This window comes from Planococcus citri, chromosome 5 (assembly GCF_950023065.1).
Source record: "Planococcus citri chromosome 5, ihPlaCitr1.1, whole genome shotgun sequence".
NCBI classification, from domain to species: domain Eukaryota; kingdom Metazoa; phylum Arthropoda; class Insecta; order Hemiptera; family Pseudococcidae; genus Planococcus; species Planococcus citri.
In genome coordinates this window covers 4,117,977-4,134,307 of record NC_088681.1, presented here as the reverse complement: position 1 = coordinate 4,134,307, position 16,331 = coordinate 4,117,977, and the positions used below count along the sequence as shown (strand labels likewise).

Sequence of the window (16,331 nt, the reverse complement as noted above, 5' to 3'; positions counted from 1 at the left end):
CCTGCCATTTCATTCTTATTTTACAAATAATGGCTATTTTTTGTTATTGAATCAATTTATAAGAACATTTTAAAATTAAATTACATAAAATATTACCATTTCAACAAAAAAATGCAAAATTCGTTCAAATCTGTCTATTTTCACTGAATGTCGTTTCTCATTATTTTCACATCTCTTCATCTCTTATCACTATTTTTTTTTATCAAATAATCAAAATCGAGAAAAATTTTGAAAATTTTTGATTCAAAATTTCAAATTTCATTGCTATGATTTTCCAGTACAAATCAGAAAAATGATTAGTAAATTCCAAGAGAGTAAATTTTACCAAACTATCAACTCGATAGTAACGAATCGTGTACTACGCCAAGGTTTACCGATGTTAATCCTCGTAGTCGGAGGTTCATTTGCATTCACCATCGTTCAAAAAATCAAGTAAGATCTCTGCAGTTCGCGTAAAATTACCCAAGTTATAAATTCGTAACGTTTTATTCTTTATTACAGATTCGACCATAAACGAAACCAGCAACAAGTCGAACATCTTAGATTATCAGGACTCGAGAAAAGGATGAAGCCGGTTAGTTTAGAAGAAGAATACGAGAAACTGCAGAAAGTACGAAATAATTCCCTTCTCTACGCTAAAATAGAATAGAACGACTTCATTCAAACTTCTTGTACTGGTTTTAGGTTGATACAACGTACCAAAACGTAAGAGGACCCAGACCTTACGAAGATAACACCGAGTGGGAAGCTCAGAAAGAGCTACAAGAGAAAAGATTCCAAGAAAAACTCGAACAAATGAATAAATCTAGATGAACTGTATTTTTTTTCGAAACTGAACATGTGTAAATAATAAAGAAAGATAAGTTGTGTAGAAAACGTTTAATTTAATAAATTTTTAAAACAAAGTATCGAGATATTTTTACAGCAGTCTTCCTCGACAATGTTGAGTACCGCAATAACAGTATTTCACTTTACCCTCTACGCTGCCTATATCGTAATTATAATCCCATGTTAATTCCGAACCAGCTCTGATATGTGTTAAGGCGAAAAATGCCACCTGAAATTATATTATTTTGGTTAGTAATATATACGAAGTGAGAGAGAACCTGTGTATAGGGAATATATAAAGAGTAACTTACCCAAGGGAATCGCAGATCGTGAGTATCGACGAATACATTTTGCACGTATGCATTTGGCATACAAGAATGCTGAAGGTAGAAATACACTCGTATTATTGCATCGTGTGGTACATATTTGTTTAAAATAAATGACATTGAACTTACGTTTAAATAACGTCCAATATTACCGCTGCTTTTTGCATCCATTATAAACACATCGTCTTCGTTATCGCCGCAATACTTTCGAATAGAAAAGTTTTCCTTCTTTTTAGATTCTTTGGGCTTTGGTTCTGCAATATTTTAAAATAATTTATTCCAGTATAAATAGTACAATGAGGTGATTTTACAATAAATGACGATGATACGTTTACGTACCTGGTACAGGAACTGGGGCAGCAGGTTTTTTTCGTTCTCGTAGTCTCGATCTGTAAACGAAAGTAAAATTTTAATAAATTGATGCCAAATGTTGTTCAGATTACGATTCGAAGTATTAAAAAATATTACCTTATATCTCCCGAAGAAGTACTCCGATCGAAGTTTACATCTTCGGAGGATGAGCTATCAGACGAATTGAATTTGTATACGTTTGCCTTAGACATGGTTTGCGAGGGTTGCGAATCCCCTGAACAGGTTTAAAATATATATTACGTAGATCGAAATAGACACGTGTTCGGATCAAAATTTAACGGTTTATTGTTACCTTTAGATTCTTCGTCGCTTTCTTCCAATAGTTCTTCGGGCACATCGCTTTCATACCCTTCTTTAGTTCTTTCGATAACTTCGATGTAATCTAACTCAGCGAGATACTCATCTCCGTAGGTTTTTCCTTCCTAAACACGAGAATTATTCGAGTAAAAATACCGTAGTGTATAAATCAATGATGATGAGGTAGGTACTTAAGTTTCAGTTTCGTACTTCGTTAGCTTCCTGCTCCGTTAATAAATGACCAGCATATACACAGATGAAAGCTCCACGAGGAATATCATTAAGGCATCTAATACCCCATCCCTTGGCTTCGGTCTTATACAATTGTAATTTTTGAGATAAAGGATGCTGTACCACTCTATTCAGACAGCTGCGTTTCGAGCACTTGCATCTAGAAACATCGATTAGGGTCCATAAAATATGATGATATCTTATTTAATTATTCGAGGGGTATGTATTTGGTAACATACCTTTCATTGCATTCGTAGATTCCAGTGAGGACTCTTTCGTCGAGTCTACGATACGTGTATCCAACATTCGGGTCCATAACATTATTAGGTATTAATTTCTGGCCTTCGTAAGTCAATTGCCAACAAGAACATTTCTTCTTGTCCTGTTAATTAATAGAAAAAATTACTCGTAAGCTAATTTTATTAATAAACAGTCCAAACGGTAAAAAGTGCTCGGTAAAATGGAAACTAATATTTTGATAGGCTGGATATAGCTGTTTCTTCGATACTTTTCAAAAATCAACCAAATTCAAAGTTGCAATTTTTCAAAAATGTTCACTTGACAATCATGACCCATATTTGGGCTCAAAAATTTTCAGAGTGCTCAAAAAAGTGCTGACGAAAATTTTCGATCCATTTTAATAGGTCGCACTCTCGCATGACACCTTTTAAAAAAATCTCAAAAATCATAAGCAAGTTTGGGTTCAAAAATTCCTCAAAAGTGCCCCGAAAAAATTCTGACAAAAAATGTTGATTTCTTGCTGAAACTCATTTTGATAGGTCGCAGAACATTTTTTTCGAACGTTTCAAAAATCATGGCCCAAGTTTTGGCTCAAAAAATTTTTTTTAAGACTCGGAATAGTTTTGACACAAATTTTTTCATTTTCTGTTGAAATTTTGAACTTTTTTTACAGGTCGTATGACACCTTTTTCAAAAGTGCCTACTGAAAATTGTTACCGAATTTGAGACTCAGATTTCTTCAAAAAGTGTTCGAGAAAAATGTTGATAAAAATTCTTGATTTTCTGCTCAACTTTTCACAAAAATCATGAACCAATTTCGGGCTCAAACTCTTAAAAAGAATTCAAAAAAATGATGATAGAAATTTTTGATCGTCTGTCGAAATTTCAACTCTTTTTGATGAATTTCGCGACGCTCTTCTCAAAAGTACTGAAAATCGTGGCTCAATTTTCGGCCCAGAATTCTTTAAAAATGATCGAAGAACATTTTCGTAGGAATATTTAAATTTATCGAGTAATTTAAAATTATTTTTACAGGTCGCGTGAAATATTTTTCAAAAATTCCAAAAATCGTGACCAGGTTTGGGATCAATAATCCCTAAAAAGTGCTCAAAAAGCTTGAATAAAATTTTTTTGTCTTTTGCTAAAAATTTTTGAGAATATCAAAAATTAAAAAATTTGTCGAAAATGCTCAAAAAAATATTTTTTTTGTCAAAATAATTGAATAAATCCCAAAAATTATAATCAACTCTGAGCTCAAAAATTCTTGGAAAATGCTCAAAAAAAATTTTGATGAAAATTTTCGGTTTTCTGCTGAAATTTTAACACATTTTCATAGGTTCCATGATACATTTTTCAAAAACGCAGAAAATCATGATCTAATTTTGGGCTCAAAATTCTTCAAAAGTGTTCAAAAAAAAAGTTGTGATACAAATTTTCCATTTCTTGTCGAAATTTCAACCCGTTTTGATATTTTGCAAGATACCTTTTTCAACCCACCCCCCCCCCCTCCGCTGATCCTCCGGGACAACATTTTTCTTAATGGGGACATCCTAAGGAACACTTTAAAGCAAACTTGCCAAAAAAAAGTTGGCCTTACTTACAAAATGGCGGCCATTTTGATTGACAGGTCAGCCGAAATCGCAGATTTTGCATTTCAACATAGGACTTGCACGAACTTTTTCAAACTTTACAAAGGTAGATCGAAAGATCATGCACAAATTTATCACCTGTCAAAATTTCAAGTGCTCAAGTGGGTTTTTCGATTTTTGGTGAATTTTTGAAAATCGAATTTAGGCCAAAAATGAGGGAAAAAATCAAAATTTTACCAAATTGACCAAGAAAGCTGAAATTTGGGATATACCCTATTTTCGACATGCCAAATCGGTTGGAAACGGTTTCAACCCGTTTTGAGCAGTTCTGGAGCCTCCAGCAGATTTCTGAATCTCGAAATTCCCACAAAATTCCATCAAATTTGAGTTGTAAAGCTAAAATTTATTCTAAAAAATGATTTCAATACGCTACGAAGTACTGCAGGTGAATTTCAAGTCGTTTTGGATCCTCCAGCGACTTTTTGAAAATTCCTGAAGCCTCCAGCAGATTTTTGAAACTTTCAATTTTCACAAAATTTCATCAAATGGAGATGGAAAGCTGAAATTTACTCTACGTCTACACTCTAATTTTAACACCCTCTGAAAACGACTTCTGGTGGATTTCAAGACATTTTAGAACCTCCAACGACTTTTTTGAAAATTACTGGAGCCTCCAGTAGTTTTTTGAAACTTAACGAAGATGGAGAGTCAAAATTCATTCGGCAAACTAATTTCAATACGCTACGAAGTACTGCAGGAGAATTTCAAGTCGTTTTGGATCCTCCAGCAATTTTTTGAAAATTCCTGAAGCCTCCAGCAGATTCTTGAAACTTTCAATTTTCACAAAATTTCATCAAATGGAGATGGAAAGCTGAAATTTACTGTACACTCCAATCTTAACATCCTCTGAAAACGACTTCTGGTGGATTTCAAGACATTTTAGAGCCTCCAACGACTTTTTTGAAAATTACTGGAGCCTCCAGTAGATCTTTTAAACTTGAAATTTCCTCAAAACTTCATCAAACTAAAATGGAGAGTCAAAATTCATTCTGCAAAATAATTTCAATATGCTACGAAGTGGATTGCTGGAGAATTTCAAGTCGTTTTGGAGCCTCCAGCAACTTTTTGAAAGGTTGTATGACGTTTTTTTGGAAAATTGAAATTTCCTAAAAGTAGCTGGAAACTTTAAAACCATTTGAAACCACCATGTAGTCTGCGAAGTAAATTTCAGCTTGCCAACTCCATTTGATAAATTAATGTTGGGGAAATTTCAAGTTTCAAAAATCTACTGGAGGCTCCAGTTATTTTCAAAAAAGTCGCTGGAGGCCCTAAAATGACTTGAACCCACCTGAAGTCGTCTTCAGAGGGTGTTAAAATTGGAGCGTAGAGTAAATTTCTGCTTTTCATCTCCTTTTGATGAAATTTTGTGAAAATTAAAAGTTTCTAAAATCTGCTGGAGGTTTCAGGAATTTCAAAAAAAGTCGTTGGAGGATCCAAAACGACTTGAAATTCACCTGCAGTACTTCGTAGCGTATTAAAATTAGTTTTTAGAATAAATTTTAGCTTTACAACTCCAATTTGATGGAATTTTGTGGGAATTTCGAGATTCAAAAATCTGCTGGAGGCTCCAGAACTGCTCAAAACGGGTTGAAACCGTTTCCAATCGATTTGGCATGTCGAAAATAGGGTATATCTCAAATTTCAGCTTTCTTGGTGAATTTGGTAAAATTTTGATTTTTTCCCCTCATTTTTGGCCTAAATTCGATTTTCAAAAATTCACCAAAAATCGAAAAACCCACTTTAGCACTTGAAATTTTGACAGATGATAAATTTTTGCATGATCTTTCGATGTACCTTTGTAAAGTTTGAAAAAATTCGTGCAAGTCGTATGTTGAAACGCAAAATCTGCGATTTCGGCTGACCTGTCAATCAAAATGGCCGCCATTTTGTAAGTAAGGCCAACTTTTTTTGGCAAGTTTGCTTTAAAATGTTCCTTAGGATGTCCCCTTCAAGAAAAAAGTTGCCCCGGAGGATCGACCGGGGGGGGGGTGCAATTACTCCTATTGTCATATGCCGGACTAATAATACTTATAATTATACATGTTTCAAAACCATCAAAAATCATTATCCAATTTCGAGCTCAAAATTCTTCTAAAATGCTCAAAAAAAGTTGCGATAGAAATTTATTGTTTTTTATCGAAATTTTAACCCATTTTGATAGTTTGCAACAAACCCATTTGGAAAATTCCGAAAATCATGAGCCTATTTTGGCCTTAAAATTCTCCAAACAAACATTTTCGTTGAAATATTTCAATTTTTTGCAAACTTTCAACCCATATGTTGAAAGTTCACCTGATACCTTTTTCAAAAACCCAAAAATTCGTAACAAAATTCGAGCTCGAAATTGTTCAAGAGTTCGAAAATAGTTTAGATAGATATTTTTGATTTTCTATCAAAAATTTCATTTTTTTTAATGAGTCAAATGGCACTTTTTTGCAAAAATTCAAAAAATCACGACCCAATTTTCGCCTTAGAATCGTTCAAAAATGCTCGAGAAAAATTCTTCTTGAAATCTTTTGTTGGAATTTATACCTGCATATCAATTTTTTTGTATCCCTGACTCGATGACGCCTGCGTCACCATTTTCGTGTTTAATTGGTCTAAAAATCATACTTCAGGGGCACTACAGTTCCATTATTATGCGTTCGATGCATTTTGAAAATGAAAGGGTTTTTCGTACCACCCTCTCTTCTGCAAAATACTCGCATTTTTTGCTTGGTATTTTAGACCCACATGCGGGCAAATTTTTATATCTACGGCACATTTCACCAGTTGAACTTCAGACTAGATAACAAATACTCGGCAATAAATGCCTGTGAAACCAATCACGTACCAAACAATCGTCTGTACAATCACATCCGCATAAGAATTCAGGATCCAAGTTCAAAACGACATTTCTCCTAGGTTCACGTTCGGTCATATAAGTAATATAATCGGGTAATTTATTATCGATGTAATTAACGCACGATATCGGACACTTTTCTTTACGTTGCGTTATATCCTAGCAATATATATTTAAAAAAACCATGTATTAACGTCACGAAATGCATTAAAAGCTACCTCGAAAGTCGAAACTCACCGGAACATCGACCAAACATTTGGTGATAACGAATTCCGCTTGGCAGTCGACCCAGAAATCGAAATCGAAGTAGTCAACCGTCATCTGAGACTTGGTTATTCTCAAGTATAAATGCATTTCCTGCATGTTACGTAGTTGTCTTCCACAAGGTGCTCTATAAACTATATTTTTCTTGGTGCCGCCGAAAAACATTTTCATTCTGAGAGTACATAGGTAAAATTATTCGTTATAATATAATACAAAAAGGGATGGAAAGATAACTCGATAGGTACCCACCTTTTTTTGGACTTGACACTACTTGTAAGTACATACCTTCTGAACCCAAATTGTGAAGGTATCGCTAAAGGTCCGATACCTTTGATTTTGTCTAGACTGAAGTTAGTCCAATCAATGCACGATAGACCGCACTGATGTGGTTTAAATGTCCTCGGTTCGATTCGCGAATCTACTTTTTTTTTCTGGAATATTTTCAAATTTTAAAACAACGTTCTTCGACAAAACATTTCTATTAATAAACGCTTTATTTACCTCGACGTGTCCAGGAATCGGTACAGGAATCCATTTCTTAGGCTTTTCCACTTTCTTGAGATCTTTATTAGCGCTCGTGCTTTTCCTAGCTACCGCTCTAATTGGTTCTGAAATACGAATAAAAACGTGTAATTTTTTGGCTGATTTTTGTTTTTCAGGGATTGTACACAAATTTTTCTCAAATAAAAGTAACTTTAGTAACCAAAAAAGCCGGAAAAAAGTAACCAAAAAGTAACCAAAAAAAATGTTGATGTAAAAAAAAGTTGCAACCAAAAATTTTAGATTACAAAAAAAAAAAAAACGTAACGAAAATTTCGATACAGTTTTTTCAAAAAACACAGAAAAAAACATCAAAATTCGAATACAAACCATTTCTGAAAAAAAAACTAGCAAAAACTCAAAACAGATAATTACCAACATTTCAAAAGTAAACTACTCGTTGATCAAAATATAAAAAGAACGTATGAAAAAAATATTGGATTCCGGAAACATAATCGAAAAATGTGTTGAACTACTGAAAAAATTGCAAAATTGAAAGAAGAGGAGGAAGTCTACCGAAACAGGGAGGAACGAAATTTTAATTTTGATCTTTTATTCAAAATCGTTTCAAAAATCAAACACAAAAATACCAATCGTAAAATAGCAGAAATGTTGACACGAGCGAGGATTTGAGGGAAAAAAATTATTCGAGTGTTGAGAAATAATAAACAATAATTTGTAAAAAAAATTCCATAAATAAGAATACTTACTCATTTTAGAACCGGAAACTTATTAAAATTAACAGGAAAAGGGAACGGTGTAGAAGAGGGGGGGGGAGAGTGCAATCCAAATTTGGAATAAAAGTGATTTGTGAAAATCATTTTAAAAATTCGAACACTATAAAATGACCTGGCTTCTAAAAGAAAAAAAAAACCTCATCAAAACTGTCGAAAATTTGACACAATTCAAAAAAAATGGAAAAAAGGCGAGAAATTTATTGAAATTGAGAATTTGGGAGAAAATGACCAAAACAGGAAGCAGAGCAAAGATCGAGATCGGGAAAGAAAAAAAAAATAGTCGAAAAATAATGTTGAAAAACCTCTTTGTGATCTTCTTATATAATAAATCAAAATCGCGAAATTCAACATGAACCAAAAAACAGAGTTTTGTTAAAATTTAAGAAGTTGAAAAAAATCACGAGGATTCCAGAATAAAAATTCGATTAGAAGTAGAAAAACTCCACCAAAAAAATTAAGGTAAAAAGCACTAAAATTCGAGAAAAAACATTGCAAGAATTAAAAACAAAATTCGCGAAATTTAACGATAAAATTGCGAAAATTTCACAAAAATTTACACACAGGAGAAAACACAAAAATTCGGGGAGAATCGTTAAAAAATCGAAAAATAAAATCTACGAGAATTCGAAAGAATAAGACTTGAAAAAAATCAATAATCAAGAAATCCTCGTGAAAATAATAAATTAAAAATTAAGAAATCCTCGAAAAAATTATAAATAAAATCATCACGTCTCAAGTCCAAAAAACTCGAAAAAAATCTGTAAATAGGAGAATCGCCCAAAAATTTAAGCAGAAAAAATTACCAAAATTTGGGGCTAAATTGGGAGAAAATTTTTTTAAAAATCTCGAAAATTCAGGAAAAAGTTTTCGCCGAAATTAAGAACAAAAATTTGGGCAGAAAAACGAATTAATAAAATTCAAAACAAAATTATGGAAATTATGAAAATAGAAAATTCTCGAAAATACAGTTCAACAAAAATCATTAAGAATTCAGAACAGACAACTCGCGAGAATTAAAATCAGGTATAAATTCGGAAACGAATAGATCAATTTTTGAGAAAAATTTCTAGCAAAACTGAAGAGGATTCAACAGAGAAAAATAATTCGAACTTGAAAAAAAAAACAGTTCAAAGAGAGAGGAAATCCGGAGGACCTTTCCTCATAACTGGAAGGGAAAAGGAAAAGAGAGAGAGGGATCAACGAATGAAACCACAAAAAGAGAAAACAAAAATAATAAAGCCATCAAATCTTGAAGAAGCTTCCCTCCCTTCTGAAAAAAAAGATCAAAATTCAAAGGAAATTATGATTTTTAGAAGGAGAAAAATCACAATTCTACATACAAAAATGTGAGCCAAAAAAATCACTTGTTTTTTTAAATCACGAAACTCAAAAAAAACTGTTGAAATAAAAAAAATGCAGTCAAAATTCAGGTAAAAATAGGACCACAATTGAATGGTGCTTTTCAAGAAGGTCCTATCGACAAAAAACTGGTTTTGAGAAAAACGCATTTTTATATTTCAGTGTTTTGCCATTTTGGTTTAAAATGATATAGCGAGCTCCGGTTTTTTTTGTTGAATAGAAGCATCTTTCCACTATTTATTTCCTGCGTAGTAATTTTTTTTCCACCACCAACATTTCCATGGGAGCGCTTTACAAAAGAGACCTCGATAGGACCTTCTTGAAACGACAGGACCTTCTTGCGGTTATTCACCTAAAAATCGATTTTATTCCTTCTCAAACCCACCAAAAACATGAAATAGTCACTCTTGAGCAGTAATTTTCAAGGCAGAATTCAAACTTTGAGTCAATTTTGCCCCTCGACCCCCAGGGGGGGGGGTGGTACCAAATGAAAATTTGGGGAAAATGTGAAAAAATCGAGTATAGTGTCAAAATCTTGATACTTTGAGTTAAAAACCACGATTTTTGAGTCAATTTCCCTCGTAGCCCCCCAGGGGGGTGGTACCAAATGAAAATTTGGGGAAAATGTGAAAAAATCGAGTATAGTGTCGAAATCTTGATACTTTGGGTTAAAAACAACGATTTTTGAGTCAATTTCCCTCGTAGCCCCCCAGGGGGGTGGTACCAAATAAAAATGCGAAAAAATCGAGTATAGTGTCGAAATCTTGGTACATTTGGGCTGAAACCCCGATTTTCGAGTCAATTTTGTCCCTCGGCTTCCGGGGGGAGGGGTGTGGTACCTAATCAAAATTTAGGATAAAAGTGAAAAAATTGAGTACTTTAATGTAATATCTTTAATACTGTAGGGCAGAAGTTTCTTCCGCCAGCATTCGCCAAAACGACGAATATGAAAAATTATGCATTTTAGTGTATGTAAAACAACTGCGATCGATTTACCTGCGGAAACCTGCGAAAATCTGTATCATCTCATACTTTAGCGATGCATGTGTGAGTGCGCACTCGGTTTTTTCACTGTTTTCCCCAAATTTCGATTTGGTACCACCCCCTTCCTCCCTGGCGTGCGAAGGACAAAATTGGCTCGAAAATCGGGTTTTCAGCCCAAATGTGCCAAGATTTCGACACTATACTCGATTTTTTCGCATTTTTATTTGATACCACCCCCCCCTGGGGGCTACGAGGTAAATTGACTCAAAAATCGTTGTTTTTAACCCAAAGTATCAAGATTTCGACACTATACTCGATTTTTTCACATTTTCCCCAAATTTTCATTTGGTACCACCCCCCCTTGGGGTCGAGGGGCAAAATTGACTCAAAATTTGAATTCTGAAACAAATTACTACTCAAGACTGCCTTCTGGTATAGTTGTGATCAACCATTTCGGAGAAGAAGGTAATGCGCGCATTTTCCAGTTGCGTTTCCTAGCCAACTTCATATATGTAGCTGCTGTTTGTGAACAACACCACATGGAGCGCTGCGGTTTGCACCATCTTATGTAGAAAACGTCAGAGATTCAAATTTCATGAACTCCTCAAAAAGGTCCTATCGGTCGATAGGACCTTCTTGAAAAGCACCATTCAATTTTGGGAACAAAAACCACAGAATCGTGAAAATTCAAAGTTAAAAATGTCAGTCAAAACTGCAGAAACTTTGCCAAAATTTGAAAATAGAAAAAAATGGAAGTTGTGAGAAAATCGTCGAAACACTTGAAAAAACACAACTCGCGAAAATTCAGAAAAATCATACCCGTCAGAATAGGGAAAAATCTACAAAAATTCAAAAGAAAACCCACCAAATCGACGAAGAAAAAAATTCACAAAATTTAAAAAAAACCATCGAACCAAAACAAAGAGAAATCCCTACTATTTAAGCAAAAAAATCACACAAGCTCGAGAGAAAATTTTTATGAAAAAATCACGAGAATTCAAGGCGATAAAATTGGGCAAAAATTCACGCGAAAAACATCATCAAAATTCAGAGCAAAATCATAGAAAAATTATTTTGGAAAAAATAACCACCAAAATTCAAGACGTAAAAATCAATCAAAACAGGAGAAAATCCACTAAAAACCATCGAGAAATTCAAAAATAATAATACGTATCTAGACCTACCTGTTGAAATTAGAAAACCCCTAAATACATTTCAAAAGAAAAATAAAAATAAAAAAAATAAAAAAATTAAATTCGTAACGCTGAAAAAGCAGCGATGCCGTTTAAATAAAAGCAATGTTTTTTTCGAAGAATTTCGGATAGAATTTTGAAAAAAAAAAAGGAAATTTGTGAAAAATCTCGGAAAAAGTAACTTTTAGTAACCAACATTTTTAAAAAGTAACCATAAGTTACTATTAGTAACTTTAGTAACTTGGTTACTTGAAAAGTAACCGATTACAATCCTTGGTTTTTGAACGCAGTTCGACCAATAACTACCTTCTATTTCTTCGTTGTCAGCACCTCTCGTGTACTCTACGTAGGGGCAATAATTCTGAGTTTTCTTTCCTATTCTACGGATTCGATTTCCAGTCTGCATACGTCGCTTGGCCGCCTCGATTTCTTTGTACAATGGTTCCAATCGAGTAGACCCTCGATAAATCCATTCTGTATGGGTATCGTTCATGAACTGCATTTTAACCAGAGAAGCGTCCACTTCTAGAACTCTAGCAGAATACCATTTCCCTACAAACGCAAAATATTAGTACCGTAATCCTTTTCCGAAGGGTTTAAATCGAGTTTAATAAAGAATCCGTCGTACTTTGAAATTCGACCTTAATTACATATGCTGGTTGTAACTTGACCATAGGTCTTTCTGGATACTGACAGAGGTAGTTTTGAATAAATCCTCTGTCTTCGGCAGGCACATCGTCCCAAGCTTTTGCAGACGGTTCGCAAATAGCGCGAATATTCTCGTGTGGAACGTATTGAGTGCAACCGTCGTCGAAAAATACCAAATATCTGAATTTATTCATCACTTTGGGTGGTTCGGCGATGATGCCGGAGTAAAATAACGTTTGTTTGTCGGTATTTCGGTCATCTGTGAAAACAGCTATGATTCGAGCACCGACTGCGAATCGGTAAGGAGCTGGGAAAGGGTAAGCTAAAGATTTTCCTTGAAGCAGTATCGATGGATTAGGTTTCCTCGGATTAGTTACGTCTATTTTTAATTGATATTCTTTATACTGGAAAAAAAAGTGAGAATTAAATCGGAGACAGTTTCAGTAGAAACGAAACATGGCGTTTGTTTCACTTACACCCTTTTCGGTGAAAATATCCACGACGACTCCTTTCTTCCAGGGATATTTGTAGTTATGTTTCATCGCGTAAATTATATCACCGGTTTTCAACGCTGGTCTGACAATTCGTTCGGTATCGGGTGGTAAAGTAGGTGGCGGTTCCATGATCTCTTCGGAAACTGCGACTACATCTTGACTATCCTTAGAGTCGAGCTGAAATCAAGGTACATATTTTTTAGCCACACAACTCGTTCGAGAATGATTACTCGTCCTTTGCGAGATTATCGTACCCGGGCGATATCTTTCTGAAGGCTCGATGGACTAGAAACCGTGGTATGTTTTCGTGCGACAGATTTTCTACCAGGGCTGTCACTATCTTTGGGAAGAATTTGCCTAAAGGGTACTTCAACTATCTCTTGAACAGGAGGTAATTCTTCCTGTAATAAATCTTCTTCTTCGCCATCGTCTCTGATTATCAATTCAGGAAGTTCCTAAATCATAACGATACTCGTAAGTCACTCGTGAAATATAGTCAACTAACGATGAAAATACCGAATTGGAAAACCCTTACGTTAAATTGTGGTTTAAAATTGTCATAAATAAGGCATCGAATTTCATCGATTTCCTTTTGGAGTTCTTCTAACTTCACATCGTGCTCGGATGATGATTCTGTAAACGAAACAGAAGTAAGTAACGAGTAAAGCGAATTGAGAATAATACAGATTTCAGGATGGTTTACGTTTAATAAAACTGGCAGTATTGGATAATTCGTCGTGAGCGTCGTTGATTTGAAAAGCAAGATTACATTTGGTAACAACATCGGCCATAATATCACCGAACTGATCTTCAACCATGTTCACAGTTTCGTCATCGAGAACAGGTTCTGTATAAAATAAAAAATACAAACCATTGGCTCGATAAAATATATATATTGAAGTAGTAATTCACTCGTATGATAATTAGTATACCGTCATCTTCCGGTGATAAATCCTCTTCATCCGAATCGATACTCAACACGCGGGAATATTTTTGATACGGGACTTGATAAAGCGACTGTTTCTTCATTAATCTCTCTTCAAGATCCTAAGCAATTGAAAACAGCACACCCAATCATTACAATCCGTAAGTATTTTCTCGAATGGAAGACTAAAACCGTTAACCTACCGCGTAATACGAACAAGCTTCATCGAAACACTCTTCGCATACTTTGAGACCATTTTTATTATTAACTTTGAAGAATTCTAGAACAAAAGCCGGTACGCCTTCGATGTATTTATGGCCTGATTTACATTGCACATTGAGACATTCGGTGAGTACTCTGGATCGTTTGGAGGGTTTTTTTGCCGGTTCGTCATCTTCGATGATTGCAATATCGTCGTCGTCTTCATCGTCGTCGCTCAGAAGTTCAATGGGATCGGATAGTCCGTCGTTGGCATTTAAGGTTCCCATTTCGAAGATGCAAAGTAAAACGTTACGCAAGAGTGGATAAAAAGTTTGAATTTGATGTTTCTTACTGATTGATCATCATTTGTACAACATTCGTGTGTTCAAGTCAAAATTATTCGATTCGAAGTCAGAAAAAATCATAAAACACGCAGTGAAGTTTGAAAATTTAAATTTTTCGTGAGATTTGTAAACATCAAACGTTTTTCTTGTTATCAAAATTTTCAGTTTCGTTCACAGTGTTGCCAGATTTTGCAACGTTTAGGATAACAGTGTAGCCAGATTTCAACGAGCTAATTTTTGAAATTATTTTTATTTTATTTAAATTTTGATTTGAATTTGAAATTAGAAATTGAAATAAAAATTTCATTTCTCAGCAAGAAATGAGGTCAATCATTATTTATCACTTATTGTGAGTGCCAATCTGCCAAATTCATCTCTCTCTTCGAACTCCTCGAGCCTCAAGTTAGTTCTTTTCTGTACAACTGAAACTGATGCAGAATTGCAGATGATTCAGACCATTCAGACCTTCAAATTTCAAAAGTTCAAACTAGTTCAAACAGACAAAAAGATGTAATGAAATGAATGAACAGTGAAATTTCCGTCTTTTGACATTTCATTCTTGATTCTACTCACTAAATTTTCATTTCTTCGAACTCTTAGTTTATTCAACTCTAGAAGCCTCTGTAATCTGTAACTCTGTAAATTGTAATCCATGCATGAATTGAATACTTATTTTTTCAAATTATTTTGTTCAATTATTGAACTGCAAAAAAAATACTCACATTTGTTAATCTTAATCTGATCAGGAATCAAGAAATATATTACACAAGTGGATAAAATGAATTCAAATTTGAAACTACAGTACTTCAGTTCAAATTTTAGCTTACGAGAATCGAGATGGAGACATCGAGACATCCTTCTTCTTCTCCTTTTTCCTCAATTACAGTCAGGGCTCGCACTCATGAGTCGTGAGGTCATGACTCAACGTTTTTCCAAAAAAAAAAACACCAAAAAGCAAAATAAAGCTTGACAAATAAAACTAATACCTAAATGTAATAAGATGCGAGCAAAACATTTTTTCATTAAAAATACAGAAAGTCATCAAAAGTACACAGGGGAAAAACAGAACATTACAACAAATTAATGATTTCCAATTTTGAAATGTTGAACTATTTTGAAACATTTTTGATGAAAAAGCGATACTTCTTGAAGTTCTTGACAACGAAGTACCTAACATCAAAGCGATAATTTTTGCGATTTCTTGTAAAAAAAAACACACAATTTTTAGAGGTTTTTTTGAAAACAAGACCTTTTTGATAATATTTTGCAACAAAGTCACTTTTGAGCCAAGTGACAATTTTAACAAAAGGAAGGACTTTTTGGCAATTCCTGGCAAAAAGCGAGACTTTTGGTAAAAAAAAAATTTTAAAAAAGGGAGACTGATTTGTTGAGAAAATGATTAACTTTCAGCAATTTAGTTACAAAGCGTGAATTTTTTACAATTTTTGGCAAAAAAACAAGACTTGGACAGTTTTTGGAAAAAAGTAGGTAAGTAGGTGTAGGACTTTTTAGAAATTTTGTGAAAAAGTGGCAATTTTTAAGAATTTTTGGAAAAAGTGACACTTTTAAGGAATTTTAGGGAAAAAGTGGTGAATTTTTAGGGGAAAAGTGGCACTGTTCAAATTTTTTGGAAAAAAGTTGCACTTTTCAGAAAGTTTTCATTTTTGGAAAAAGTGGCACTTGATGAGATTTTTTTGAAAAGGTGGCAGTGGCACTTTTTTAAGGAATTTTAGAAAAAAGTGGCATTTTTAGGACCTTTTTGGAAAAAGTGGCACTTTTTAAGAATTTTTGGGAACAAGTGGCACTTTTTATTCCTGGCAAAAAACGATTCTTTTGGTTAATTGGGTGGGGGGGGGG

The 16,331-nt window shown here is 34.1% G+C and overlaps 2 protein-coding genes across 3 annotated transcripts; one reads left to right on the top strand and one right to left on the bottom strand.

Annotated features, from left to right (window-relative positions):
* The first annotated feature begins 194 nt into the window (after window positions 1-194).
* On the top strand, window positions 195-905 carry LOC135848564 (cytochrome c oxidase assembly protein COX16 homolog, mitochondrial-like). Its single transcript, XM_065368497.1, has 3 exons — window positions 195-432; window positions 502-610; window positions 685-905. Exons 1-3 carry the CDS (start codon window positions 293-295, stop codon window positions 811-813), a joined length of 378 nt encoding a protein of 125 aa, XP_065224569.1. The 5' UTR covers window positions 195-292; the 3' UTR covers window positions 814-905.
* On the bottom strand, window positions 865-14,626 carry egg (eggless). Of its 2 annotated transcripts, none has more exons than XM_065368493.1 (20): window positions 14,133-14,626; window positions 13,937-14,051; window positions 13,708-13,851; window positions 13,540-13,637; window positions 13,259-13,459; window positions 12,987-13,181; window positions 12,491-12,914; window positions 12,169-12,414; window positions 7,551-7,657; window positions 7,299-7,480; window positions 7,023-7,221; window positions 6,777-6,944; window positions 2,294-2,436; window positions 2,034-2,214; window positions 1,819-1,948; window positions 1,623-1,740; window positions 1,494-1,543; window positions 1,284-1,408; window positions 1,140-1,208; window positions 865-1,057 (listed from the first exon to the last, which is right to left on the bottom strand). In XM_065368493.1, the coding sequence occupies exons 1-20, from the start codon at window positions 14,415-14,417 to the stop codon at window positions 920-922; spliced, it is 3,318 nt and encodes a 1,105-aa protein (XP_065224565.1). In that variant the 5' UTR covers window positions 14,418-14,626; the 3' UTR covers window positions 865-919. The 2 variants fall into 2 exon arrangements, with proteins under 2 accessions (XP_065224565.1, XP_065224566.1); XM_065368494.1 differs by having other exon boundaries at window positions 7,335-7,480.
* Between the last annotated feature and the right edge of the window lie 1,705 nt (window positions 14,627-16,331).

What these genes read in the sequence shown, in the direction of transcription:
- LOC135848564 (XM_065368497.1), top strand. Translation starts at nt 293, where the DNA reads ATGATTAGTAAATTCCAAGAGAGTAAATTTTACCAAACTATCAACTCG. An exon ending in ACCATCGTTCAAAAAATCAA is followed by an intron (nt 433 to 501) that starts GTAAGATCTCTG and finishes TCTTTATTACAG; the next exon opens with ATTCGACCATAAACGAAACC. An exon ending in AATACGAGAAACTGCAGAAA is followed by an intron (nt 611 to 684) that starts GTACGAAATAAT and finishes TACTGGTTTTAG; the next exon opens with GTTGATACAACGTACCAAAA.
- egg (XM_065368493.1), bottom strand. Translation starts at nt 14,417, where the DNA reads ATGGGAACCTTAAATGCCAACGACGGACTATCCGATCCCATTGAACTT. An exon ending in TTCAGAAAGATATCGCCCGG is followed by an intron (nt 13,182 to 13,258) that starts GTACGATAATCT and finishes CCTTGATTTCAG; the next exon opens with CTCGACTCTAAGGATAGTCA. An exon ending in AGTGTCAAGTCCAAAAAAAG is followed by an intron (nt 7,222 to 7,298) that starts GTGGGTACCTAT and finishes ATGTACTCTCAG; the next exon opens with AATGAAAATGTTTTTCGGCG.